Source organism: Melozone crissalis, unplaced genomic scaffold (genome assembly GCF_028551555.1).
Source record: "Melozone crissalis strain CALT ecotype California unplaced genomic scaffold, PUWL_Pcris_2 ptg000042l_1, whole genome shotgun sequence".
In the NCBI taxonomy this organism is placed as follows: Eukaryota; Metazoa; Chordata; class Aves; order Passeriformes; family Passerellidae; genus Melozone; species Melozone crissalis.
This window is the reverse complement of record NW_026535820.1, coordinates 49,728,207-49,741,768: the sequence shown is the minus strand read 5'-3', so window position 1 is coordinate 49,741,768 and position 13,562 is coordinate 49,728,207. Positions and strand designations below refer to the sequence as shown.

General features: G+C 35.3%; 1 protein-coding gene across 1 annotated transcript in view; it reads left to right on the top strand.

Annotated features, from left to right (window-relative positions):
• CDH9 (cadherin 9) overlaps nt 1-13,562 on the top strand; it is a 97,265-nt gene that overhangs the window by 17,515 nt on the left and 66,188 nt on the right. The window contains exon 2 of the mRNA XM_054285241.1: nt 12,495-12,810. Coding sequence (XP_054141216.1) covers nt 12,580-12,810 — 231 coding nt within the window. The 5' untranslated portion in view covers nt 12,495-12,579. The remainder of the gene's footprint in view (nt 1-12,494; nt 12,811-13,562) is intronic.

The window sequence follows — 13,562 nt, the reverse complement described above, 5'->3', positions numbered from 1 at the left end:
GACATACCATTGAAGAAGAAAAAGAAATTTAACATTTTTAAAATTTAAAAAAAAATCTTGTAAAACAAAATTCTTTTTATTAAGTGTTAAGAGTGAGGAAAGAGTAAAACTGTTGAAATGCATCAGTTGATACAAAATAGTGACTCCTGACAGAGGTTAAACTTCTATAGTTTAAGATCTTTTTCTAATGCAAGATTAGCAATCATTGTTGGATTTATAGATATTGTTGTATTTAATTCTGAATTTGGATTTTTTTTTTTCCCTAAGTACTGGAAGCATACCACCATTCTTCTGCATAACTCCAGGCTCGATTTTCTTCATGTATCTCTGCTGCTGTGAGACAACTGGAAATATTTTTTTTTTAAAAATGCTTTTGCACAATTCAGCAGCACTATTCAATTACTTCAGCAGCATCAGCTAGAAGGCAGAGTTTATTTCACTTAAACCCCCTTCCTATGGCTTCCTTATTGCCTTTATTAAAAATATTGATGTTAGGCAGGAACATATAAATGAATGGATTTACAGGTTTTGTTTAGCACTTTCTATTGCTAAAATATCCATTCCTTTACATTCATTAAGATGTTAAGCTGTACAATTATAAAATTAACTGGATTTATATCAACTAACTTAAAATTATTGTCATGATGCTCATTTTGGTTACACCATTGCAACGTGTTTTCTCTTCTCAACACCAGAACTGCAACAGGACAATTGCATTTGATATGCTGGGTCATTATTATTCATTCTATTTATTAGTAACAGTTGCTATAAAATGTTTATTTTATGATCAACACTGCAGTAATGAGATTTAGATGAAGGTATATCTTTCCCATGAAGAACTGCCTGTGGATAGTGCATATAATGACAGTGTTTCAGAGTTAGGAAAAACAAGGCAATTTAGCAAGACTTATTGAAAATAGAAATTAGGCTGTTTCACTAAGTGATGCTGCATACTCCCAGCCATCCCACTGAAACAAAACAGCAACATTTGGCTGTAATAAAGATTGCAGAATCCAAAAGATAAAAAAGGGAAGAAATTCACTTGTACAAAGCATAAGTTTGTTTCATTTGCATTATCTACTCCTATTTAAACCAAGAAAAGATTAGAAGATTAAAAACTAGATCCTTACACATTGCTATGAATAGATTAACTATGCACCTTTTTTTTCCTCTTATATGCTTGAGTTAATTTGTTTTCTATGAAGTCACATATTTATGACTTGTCTTAGCTGTATGAAGCCCAGACAAAGATATGTCTCCTCATAAATCCATTTCCCTTGATTTTTAGGAATGCAAGAAGGGAGCGAGACTATCACAGGCATTTGAGCTTATGCAAAAAAGATTTAAAGCCAAAGGTACTTTGCCATTTCAGGCAAAGCTAGGCCAAAAGTACTAGACCAGAAACCACAAAGCAAATGCTTTGCTATATAAACTCTTTTGATCATATTTCTACTCTTTTTTCTCTCTGAAACTGGAAGCATATGCATGGTTTCATGCAGTTATAATTTTGCTTTTTACTGACTTTTAACCAAAAGGACAAGTATAGGAGGCAATTCTGAAATGCTGTCTGAATAGCCCTCTGAGTGTTTTGAATTAATCCAAATAAATCACATGAAAGTCTGAATGTTCTGGAAATTCATGCTGAGATATAGATTATTAAACTTTCAGTTCTGGTTCAGGCATTACTAAGGAAAGTATGTCACATGCCATTTTAAAGTTGACTTGTATTTTAAGAGAAATAAGCTAGTTATTTCCTTCTCTGATAGCTAGAAACAAAAAAAAATAGCAAAACAGATTGCAAAATAGTTGGTATAAGCAATAACAACTACATCATCATCAGAGCAAAATTAATTATTAAAGACATATGCAGATGACATATTTTTCTACCTTTAGATTCAGTTCCAGGTGGGTCTGAAGTATTTTGAAATTTCCTGCCATGGGAGCAACAAATAAATATATTTATAAACATATGAAGGCTTCACTAATCATACAAATTTGAGGAGGCCAATTTCAAAAAATACTACAGGAGATCTCAAAACCTCATGGGGAAAAATATAATCAAATTTTCGTTATGAAATTGAACATTAAAACCAAACTCTGAGCTACTAATTTTTCTTGGTAGCCTTCTCTGCAGGACTTTCAAACACCAGAGGGCCACAGCCAAGCTATTAGCCCTTGGGAGAGAATATAAATATAATCTCTTAGGGGACTAATTGCAGAACAGGCTCCACTAAAAAAAGCATATATACCTAATGTCCAGAGCTATGTATCAGTGTGATACCCTTTCTGTCATTTCATCCGAGAATAGAGAAACAATTTAACAAACTGCTATGATTAAAACCTTCTTTGAACTTGAACTTCTTTGAGAAGTTCCTTGAAACATTTTACCATCAGCACTGTGTTTGTGAATTCCCAGTGTTCTGTGGTTCATTTGTCACAGTTTTCAGGGGAAAAAAGACAAGGACTATAATTCCTAAAGGAATAAATGCTACATCGGGTTGTTTATTTGTTTATTTATTTATTTGACCAGGGGCTCAGCAGAAGATTTCATTTCAGTACAGTGGGATTTCAAGTTGGCAGCCACTTCACATATACTACCATGAATCCTAAAAACGTCAGTGTTGAGCTGCTAAAATATTCATTATTTTCTCTAACTTTTCACTTGAATTTCTTTGTTACTTGAGTGTTTCAAGGTATCAAAAGCAATACTAAGTTTTAAAAACCTGTTCCTGCAACTTGTTCCTGGTAGAACTGAAACTACATCTGGGCCCCAAATGAGTGAAACTGTTAACAATACTTATAAAGAACAGTTATACACATGGGGTACTGGGGAAAAGTCAGTGTAGCTCTTCAATAGGAAAGTCCTGCCTCACAGACCTATTCAAGTTCTCTGAGGCGTCATTAAGTATACGGGTGTCTTTGATCTCTTTGATATGATAGAGTTCTGCTTCCAGAAGGCTTTGGACAGGGTGAATCACCAAATGATGTTAAGCACCCATGAGCTGGAAGTGAAGGTCCCTGCATATATCAGTAATGTATTATATAACAATATTTTAATTAAAGTTAAATTAATTTAATTAATAAATAATAATTAAAAAATAATCCATTTATTTGATTAAATGACAGAAACTGGTATGGAGAAGTACATAATAAGTTTTGACATTGAAGTATCTGTTTCAGCGTTCCACAGGGACCTGTACTAGAGCCAGTACTGCACATACCCATCAATAAACTGAAAGCAGGTTTGAATATCAAGGTGAAAAGCATTGCAAGTGACATTCAGCATGTGCTGGGATTAAATTAATTTTCTTCACAATGGCTAGTATGGAACAGTGTTTTGGATTTGTGGTGGAAACAGCGTTGGCAATGCAGAAACATTTTCATTACTGCTGAGCAGGGCCTACCCAGGGCTAAGGCCTTTTCTACTCCTCACAGCACCCCAGCAGTGAGCAGGCTGGAGGTGCACAACAAGCTGGGAGGGGTCACAGCCACAACAGCTGACCTCAACTGAGCCAAGGCTTATTCCAGATCATATGGCATCATGCTCAAGATACAAACCTGGGCAGAGAAAAAGAAAAAGAAGGACATTCAGCATAAAGTAGTTCATCTCCCCAAGTAACCATTAAATGTGGTGAGATGGAGACAGCTCTCCTAGAGATGGCTGAACGCCTGCCTGAGGGAAGCAGTGAATTAATTCCTTGTTTTTCTTTTTTTTTGCATGTAGCTTTTGTTTTACCTAGTAAATTGTGTTTATCTCAACCCATGAGTTTTCTCGCTTTTGTACTTCTGGATCTCTCCCCTGTTCTAATTATGGGTGAGGCTTAGCTTCCACCTGGGGATAAACCACCACAACAGAGCATCATAAAGCTAAGTGGGTATGTAAAGGAATCTTCTGACTGTGGTTCTACTAACACACTTCAACTCTGAAACTTTGTAATGCACTTTGTATGTAACTTTTCACTGCAATTATAGACTCTAACATTATTTTATCTTGTACCAACTGTCACTCTCCCAGAAAACTCCCATGATGAAATTTGATAGACAGTATGGATGTGGTAGACACACTTTGGACTGAGGTAGGGAGAGAAGAAGGAAGTTTAATCATTGATTTGAGCCTTGCTATGCCGACAAAACTCTACCTCACAATGGTCTAATAGCTACAGGAGTTTGACATACCTACATTTGAAGTCTATACAATAAAAGGAGTGGGCATCCAAATTATACATGATGACACAAATTCTTATGAAACTGCGGGAAATCACACACAAGGCAAAACCCAGACTATACATTTAAAATAATAAATTCTTTCTACTGCCATTGGGGAATAACACCATAACGTGACAAGAGATAATACAGGAAAACTTTGGCCCAGGGATGTGTGGTCAATAAAAAAGCAAGGTAAGCCATATATCATGATGAAATTAAGTAGAGAAGGTGGTTAAACTGCTGTTTATAAATGCATGAAGCAACAAATTATAATTGCTGATCTCAAGAGATATTTAAAAAAAAAAAACAACCAGAAGAGATTCAGAGGAAGGCTACAGGTGCAATTGAAAATCTGGCACAGTTTCCATACAAAAAATGATTAAGCAGGAAGTCCCAGAGCTTTCCATCTTGGAAAAATGACAGCTGAGGGAGAAATTGATTTAAGTCCATACATTTATCAGTAGCAAAAAGAGTGGAGAGGGAATAACTGTTTTCTGTGACTTCCAATGGCTGTACTAGTTGTCTAATGAAGATGTCATTTACAACTTTCAAAAACAAACAAAAAGGGTTTGTTCTTTTCACAGGGCTGGTAAACATGAGTCTCTTTGCAAAATATTGTTTCTCTGAGACACATATGTGCTTTCAAAGGAAACTTTGAGAAAGTCATGGCAAAGAGAATCTACGGGGGACTACTACCTTGTATTTGAAGACTAAGAAAACACAGAAGAACAACTATTATAGGCTTCTCCACACTTAGGTGTTATCATGAGTGGCTGCTTGTTTAATATACCCTTATTTGTACTGTCAGGTTACTAACAAAATAGGCACTACTTTATTACACTGATTTTGAATTTATTCATGTTTCATGTTTTTTTTTTTTTTCATTAAAATGACATCTGAGTGAAAGATTTTTTGGATTTAATTTTTAAGGGAATGTTTTTAATTTTTAAGAAGAGATTTAGACCTAGAAATAAGAAAAAGTAAATTTATCAAAATTTATATTTCCAAATTTATATTATTATCGATTTTACTCTTGCAAGTGAAAGAATAACCATTTGTAGGTATTTTAAAGTGTTTGTTATGGAAATATAAGATAAACCTCAGCTGCATCAAACTCCTTTCAGACTACCTGAGATAAACTAATAGCAAAAAAATATGTTAAGGTTATGCTTCTTTCTTTGTATGAAGAAATAAGCATTTCTGTGTACAACTTCCTATGCTTGCAAGAGTCCTGCTGAGCTCTAAAAATAAGACTTTGGATTTTGTGATCCCATTGGAGACAGCAGAAGGACATAAAGGAGGCTGATCTCTAATAAATGACAGCATTCAGCAGCTGCTCAATTCCCTGAGGAAGGAAGCAGCAACAATGGGCTACAATTACATTCTGAATTTGCTAACCACCTTTAATTGGTCAGCAACTCAGTTTTTGCAGTCCAGAGAAGTGAATGCATAATCCCTTGCAGGCAGCAATTAAGTCCTTCTCTATAGGAACAAGATTTCTTATGACTCAGATGTACATGAACAAACAAAAAAGAGAATGTCAGAGATTGAAGTTTTTAAAAAGACCTTGAGATACTAGCTTGAAGATATATTTATTCTGAGAAATTCTAGCTTGTATAAACCTCTTGTGTCATTATACAAGCTGTAGACTCAGGAAGTTTAGCAAGCTCTCGTTGTGGTACATGCCATGCTCAGGAGATATGCAGAGACAGGAGGCACCAGATGTGGAATCTCAGTACGGTTCGTTAGGAGCTTGATGTGTGACCAGAGCAGACTGATACATAATGAAGCAGCAAGAAAAGGAAATTTAGAGAAAGTGTGTAGTCCCAGTTATCAGGAGAACTGGTAAATCCTGTCATTAACAGTGTTGCCATAGATGAATCTCATCTGTTTCATGCAGAGAGAATAATGAGAATCAATATGTCTGGAAAATAGGGGCCTATACCTCCAGATTTGGTTTGGGTTTTTATCTAGCAGATAGAAAGCTATGCTGCTTATGAAAAAAACAAGAAAACAAAAAAAAAACCCAAGAAAACAAGAAAACCCCAACTCCTGAAAACCTCAACCCTCAATAACAGCAAAAATAAATGCCTTAATTTAGACACCTGCAGGGTATCCATGTCAAAGCACAGACAACCAGGTTATGAGTGACAATATGTGAAACAATCCTAAAGGGGAGGAAAAGAGAAAAAAATTTTGCTTTTATGATAGCACTTACTTTTCCTCATGTTTCTAAAGGCTGTTCTTTAAAACCATGAATGTGATGAATGTGTTGCATTTGTAAATAAGGTGTGGCATAAAAACTTATAATACAGTTTCATTATATGATAAGAGTGAAATGTGTTTCCTGTAGAGAAAAATCAATACTAAAGATCAAAGGAATATCTTCAAAAGTCCTTGCTTTAAGGGTTTACAAGTGCTATATTTCCTTGTTCTCCTCACATTGATGAAAAGGAGATCCTGTAAAAATGTTCATTATTGGAGAATTTTTTTTTTTTTATTGCAATGAGAAAATGCACATTTTACATGCCTATTCCAGTGGCCTGCCTGGAAGCAGATATTTTAAAAGTCTCTTTTAGCTTCATTTAATACTATTGCTAAGAATTGAGAGTCCCTTTTACATGATGGGTTGGGAATACTGCAGGCATCGTTCTCAGCTGAGGGAAGGATGGTTGGGCAACGAACTGTCTAGAAAAAGTTTCATCTGCTCCTCAGAAGATACTTGTTCCAGAGAAGGGCAGATGGTATTTGCATTGCCCAGGGATAGTTGCTTTAAACCACAACTTTGCCTCTGCACAATTCTGCCAGTGGAGTTTGTCCAAATATGAATCAACACGTTCTCTTGCCAGATCCATCCACCCAGGGGATTTGAGTTGCTCACTGTGAGTGCTATTGAGAGGGTGACTCAGGCCATGATGAGGTGAATTTCGACCTGAATCTCCAATTTAGATACCCAAGAGTCTGGAAAAACTCTAAAATAAATGCTAACTCTCTCTTGTCACAGCAAGAGAAATGTTTATCCTAATGCATCTACAAACCATAGATTCGTTTGCCTAAAGACATTAACTCAACAGACATTCCAATACAAATTGCTGTTAGCTCAAATTCCCTATTATTTTTATTAGTATGACTCATGTAGCTAAGGGAACCTGCACTGGTGTCCCAGAAATAAAGAATTGCCTTCAGCTGTTTCCTGGCAAAATTTTCAAATGAGCTTCACCGTATTCAGTGGTGAACAGATAAGCAACCCGATAGGCAAAAAACAGTTCTGAAAGTCTATTCTGGAAGGTTTGCAGTGGGAGATGGTGAGTGGGAAAGTGTTTCTTTAGTATGGCCCATGTTTCTGTGCCTGAAGAGGATCTCAGTACCTGTACTCAAAGAATGGGTGTTCATTACTTAAAAAAAACCCTGTCCCTTAAGCTTTGGGCATCCTCAAAACCTGCTTCAGCTCTCCTAGAAATAATTTCTTGGTTACCTCAAGTTTTGCACATTGGTTGTTTACTTTTAATCTTTTTATCCTTAGCTCAAACCTCATCTTTATCCATGAATAGAAAGAGGGAAGAAAAAAAGCTTTTGGACAGAAGAATGCTAAAACATAATGCTTTTTTTAGAAAACCATACATCCAAAGACTATATTCAGGTCTGCAGTATGACTGCACTCAGAGAATTTGAGTGCTGCAGCCAGAGGGAAGCATGTGTATGCATTCTGGGATATCTTTAATTGGTTGGGGAAGTGATAAAAGTGAACCTACAGTGGCACAGATCCAGCCTCTTCCTAAATCTTGGTATTATCGGTGCCAGTGTGCTGTTTATAACACAGCCTTTTGTTGCTGCAGCGTCACCATGCTTAGTGCTCAGTCTAGGTAGATTAAAGTTGCATTCATATATGTTTTTTTCCAAAAAAGGCTGACAAAGCCAATGAGACTGCTCCCATGCATGCAGGCTGCACAAGATTTATATTCACTATATCTCGTTAAAATACATACTTAGTTTTACAGATTGTTTGGATCATCCTGATCATTAGTTACATCTTTCTTATTTAGAGATAGGAGTGCAAAATGAAGCGCTGCTGCTGCAGTTAACTCTGCTATTTTTAGCTATTTTAGCACAAAATTTTTTTCTTTGAGAACACAAATTTTGCTTCACTGTTAACAAATGAAACAGACTAATGTGGGATACATTATCAAGTTGCCAAAGGTTAGCTTTTCTTCGTGTCACGCTTAAGAGTGACTGTGCTGCACTAATTAAAAACATTACCATGGCAATTGCTATAGAAACATTTAAATTGGCATCATCAGTAACAAATCCGTGCTATTGATCCCAGCAAGGCTTATTTCACACTACACCTGAAGAATCTAAATAGAATATTTTGCATTCAAAAGGACTTCAAGAGATAAATTTTTTCCAGTTGTTACTGTGCTCAGGAGAATAATGTTTTTCATACAGAGATTATTCATTTACCTAGAGCTGTTGTAGGATTCTGATACCCAAGTCCTTACTGCAAGGAGAGACTGGAATAGTTCTATGCTACCACCATATTTCTCTCAAACCATACAAATAAAAAAATACTTATTACCTCCACTCAGATCCACTGTTTTTCAAAATGAGGAAGAAAAGCAGGTTCTCAAAAATGTTTGGCATTAATATGTTTAACTCATTAATGCCCCATCTTAAGAGAAGTTTCCAAGATAACTAGAAAGAAAATAATTTTCTATTGTTTGACAAAAGCAAGTAGTTGACATTTTACTGACTAAATTATGGGAGCAGAAATAAAGTGAGAAGAGATTACATGCAGAATATTGATTGGTCGCTTGGAAAAAAATAAATTATTCTCTAAAGATCTTTGGTCCTCTTAGAGGGGAAATCAAATTTGATGTTTATCATAAAGTTCAGTAGACACATTGACCCACAATAATAAGTGCTTCTTTACACCTAAAAACTCCAGTCATCTCAAAAATAAAAAGCAGGAAAACATGAGCTGTAGCTTAATTTTTTTGTTTTTGTTCTTGCTTCATTCTTCTTGACATTAAGGATGCTGCCTTTATGTAGTAAAGTCCTACTAATTATCAAGGAAATCAGTAGAGGGCAGCGCTACACAGAAAACCACATGTTTAATCTCAGTTTAACTTCTGCCCTGGCTGGGACAAAATATGGGAAACTAGATTCCTTTGAGAAAAAGACCTCTCTGAAAAATTGGTGTTGTAAGAGATAATTTCTTCTAGCAGAGTCAGAACATCTGTGCATGATGCAGAGTTCCTTTGAATTGGAAAAGCTGGTCTTACTTTTCCAGACCATACCAGAATCCTTTGTTTCAGCATTAAACTCCACCTTCTGAATCTACAGAGCACAACTCCTGACCCCTGGAACAGCTGACATGAGACAAGATGCATAAGCCAAAGACAACCTTGAAGTATTTCTCTGAGTACAAAGAAAAGAGTAGCATAAATCCCTCCTGCATTTAAATGAGTAGGGCAAATAGTCTTTGGACAAAAAGGAATGAGGGCAATTCCAGGAAATTAAAAATGTGCAGTTTTGAAATAACCAAAATTAAGCATTTGAAATTTTATTTACATTTTAAATTATCACCAGACTGAACATGCAATCATACATCTCTAGATGGCCAAATGAAAATATAATGATGTCACCCACCCTTCTCTGTTACAAAAAAAAATGTAAAATCAAAGTCGACTAAATCATCTGAGTGCTAGATTTGTCTAGGTTTTGAATTAAGGACATTTTGATCAAAAATGTAAACTCTTTGGCATTTTTTAATAATTTCTTTTTCACAGCAGTCTTTCAAGACTTAGAGGTTTTAGAAGAGCACTTATAGTATTTTTAATAATTTTATGGATTCAACTATGCATTGAAATTTCACCAAATATGCATGTTATTTTTAGGAACTTTTGCTTAGTTTATGGCTGGTTATGTCTTACTGCAGAAAAGATGGTAGGGCCCAACCATTTAGAGAATTAAATCAGTCATGACCTTAGGTATATAAAAACACAATCTTTATTAGAATAGTTACATTACAACACATAATTCATATCAAGTCAAAAGTAATCAAATCCAAAATTTGATTAATATGAACTTTTAAATATAATCATTCAGAATGTACAGAAGAGGATTCTTGAGCTACAGTCCAAATGCAAGAGCAAATGAAAGCACTATTTGAGGACACATCAAGCAAGAATATCTCCAGAAGAGATAAGAGACTCAGGAAGAGTCAATGGACAAAGCTGATTGTCTGATTTCTGAATACAGTATTTCCAAAGGTTCCTGTTGCTGCCTACTTTCATTCTGCAGGATCTAATTTACAAAGCATGAAGAGGCCCTTCAATCTGCCTCAGATGATGCAGAGGAAAGGATTTGAAGTACAAACAACGATGTCTTATGCTCTACATTAATAAATAGCTTTATTCAGTGATAAAACCTACTTCAGTCTAGTATTATACAAGGAATTCAACTCATCAAACTTAAACATGGACAGAAGATTGGCTGACTTCAAGGTTTTTTTCTTTTGATCTGTATCCGGTAAATTTCAATCGCAAGACAGGATCATCATGTACTAAACATGTTCTTCAGTTAATGTCAACATTTCCTGATATTAAATTAACCACAGAAGAGTTGCACTTTGCCCCTCTGCCTGCAGCAGTGACATACTGAGCATTACAAGGGAGAAAATTGGAATTCAAATAAAACACATTCATGAATGTATGCTAAGATCTATGTACCTTCATGATTTTATGCAAATTAATTTACTTAGTGCTTTGATTCTTCAATTAAAATAAAAAGCAAAAGAAAACATCTTTTCCTGCATGATATACATGATCTTCTGCATAAATATGACACCTATTAAGTAGCTTTATTTTTGTTTTCTAACATGATCTTAGAAAGTGATAAATATTCCAAGCCTTCACTTCTTGCTCAGCTAAAACTCTTTTTGAAGTTGCTAAAATGCTTATACTTTGATCCTCCTTCAGAATTGCTGGTTAAGACACTGAGTCCATGCAGAATATCATCATTTTAAGACAATTTCACACAAGGGTGCAATTCCAGTAATTTAATCATTAAGGCCTTTAGAGTACAATTCAATAAATGTTTTCCATTAAATAGTCTTTGTTCTCAACTGTCTAACAATTTTCACAAAAAGCATTTTATTTCCAAAATGAACTTTTTTTTTTAATACAGAAAAGATTACCTTCACCTCTTCTACAAAAATCCCAAACAAATAAACAACTGAGTGAAAATAGTCGTTAGCAATATTGGGTTGCAGAAGAAAGGGGGATAATTTTGTATGCTTTTTTTTAAATTTCAAAATATCTGAGTGTTGTGACCTCACACTACTATCACTGTTAGTGGACCAGGACTCTCAAACAAAATGTGCTTTTGCTTCTGAATTGTTTCTCTATGATTTCTGTAATATACAATGACAGCACAGCTAAAGATATCTAAAACAAAACTAGAATTAATGTGAAAAAGTTTATGGTAAACACTGGGACATCAGGCACTTCAGTTGCACTGCCAGATAAAGAGTATGAGATTGATTTTGTTTGAATAAATATTGCTTACAAGCTTCACAGAAAATATCAGAGGAATTTTCAGAAAAACACTAATTACACTAAGGTTCTTTATAATGAAAATGCCCATTCATTCAGACCGATTCAGGGAAAAATGAAATACATTCCAAATGGAGAATTCTTTTCAAAATACAGAGTTATATTAACCCCAGCAGGATTCTTATGAACCCACAGTTGTCTAATAAATACTTTTTGATCTTGTTTAAAGCATCTGTGGAGGACATCAATAATACTTAACAAATTTCATTTTATGACTTCCTTTCTGCAGAAATAGAAGATCCTCTGGACAATTGGGGGCTAGCTAAGGGGAAGAATGGGATGTATTAATCACAAAGTAACAGAGAATTTAGATTTGTAGACAGTTCTGAACAGATACTAAGGGAAGATAGCATCAGGCTGAGCTGGAAGAGATTAGGTTGGAAGATTTCTTATTTGGGCTCTTTCCTTGTGTCAGGATGCTGCTGGTAGCTAAAGATTTCAGAGAAAGTATTTTACTCAGCTTGTGTTTTAAATTAATGTCTATGTACGGTGTGAGTGAACTAGTATGAGATGAAAAAAGACATTAAAGAACTTGACTTAAAACTCTCTGAGTAATTTTCATGGTTATTTGTCATTCCCATGGGTTATTGTTGAGATCACTAGACTGTGCTCCTGTTTCCTTAGGGAAAAGAGTTATTGCAACTTACACAAACACTTTTCTCTGTCCCCTAGGTTTTTCTTACAAAAGGAATATAACATTTGAAAAATTTGTTCTGGTGAATTATTAGAGGAGTGGAAGCTAACAGCATCTCTGGAAATGATGAGGACTCACTCCTTTCTGACAGTTTTGCTTTGGAGCTCTGTGTTTTATGTGGTTCGTATGACGCCATCCCAAAAAAGGACTAACAAGCACTCACACAGTGAAAGGATAACAGGATTGTCAGAGAATGATGGAAAAACACTGCACCGCACCAAGCGTGGTTGGATGTGGAATCAATTTTTCCTGCTGGAGGAATACACAGGTCCAGATACTCAATACGTGGGCAAGGTAAGCCTTGTGTTTAAAGGATTCTTTAAAGGTGTTGCATCTAACACCCTTGGTACTTTCACTCCTTCTCCACAGCTGTTTTGCTTTTTGTGCAGCAGTGGTCCCAATCTCTTGTTATGTCAAAGCGCACCACGGATCACCTGAGGTTCCATGATTGTTCAAATGTGTGAGAGAAACAAAGAAGTTCAGTGAAAAAAGAAAGGAAACTGTTCAGACTAAAATGTTCCAGTTTCTTACAACATATGCCCATGCAAGTTTTATCACTTTCTAAGCTGTTAAGCATAAATATTAGATAAGAGAATACAAAAGTATGATTTCATTCATCTACCTTATGGTTTTTTACCAGAGTGCTGGGCTGTATACTTTCTCAAGTGAAATATACAATTCTGTTAACAATAAAATTACTGTCTCTCCATGATTCCAAGTAGGGGTGCAGTGTTTGAGGGAAAAAAAATCTGGGGTTTGTGATTTCTGAAATAAACTGAAAATTTTATTAATGAATTGTAGGGTCTTACATTCTTTGAGATCTTTCTATGTTAGATGTAGTCAACAATGACATCTCTGAATTCCTGTTGTCTCCAGTCCTACCTTTTCTGATAACATGACACTCAAAAATTTCTAGATATTTAGCCCTTTGGGGTCTCAACATCCACAGATCTGACTTATGGTCTAGTATAGCCAAGTCATCTTTATCAAGATCTAGAATATCAGAGATCTACAATAAACTCAGAGTGACTTACAATTAAGGAAAT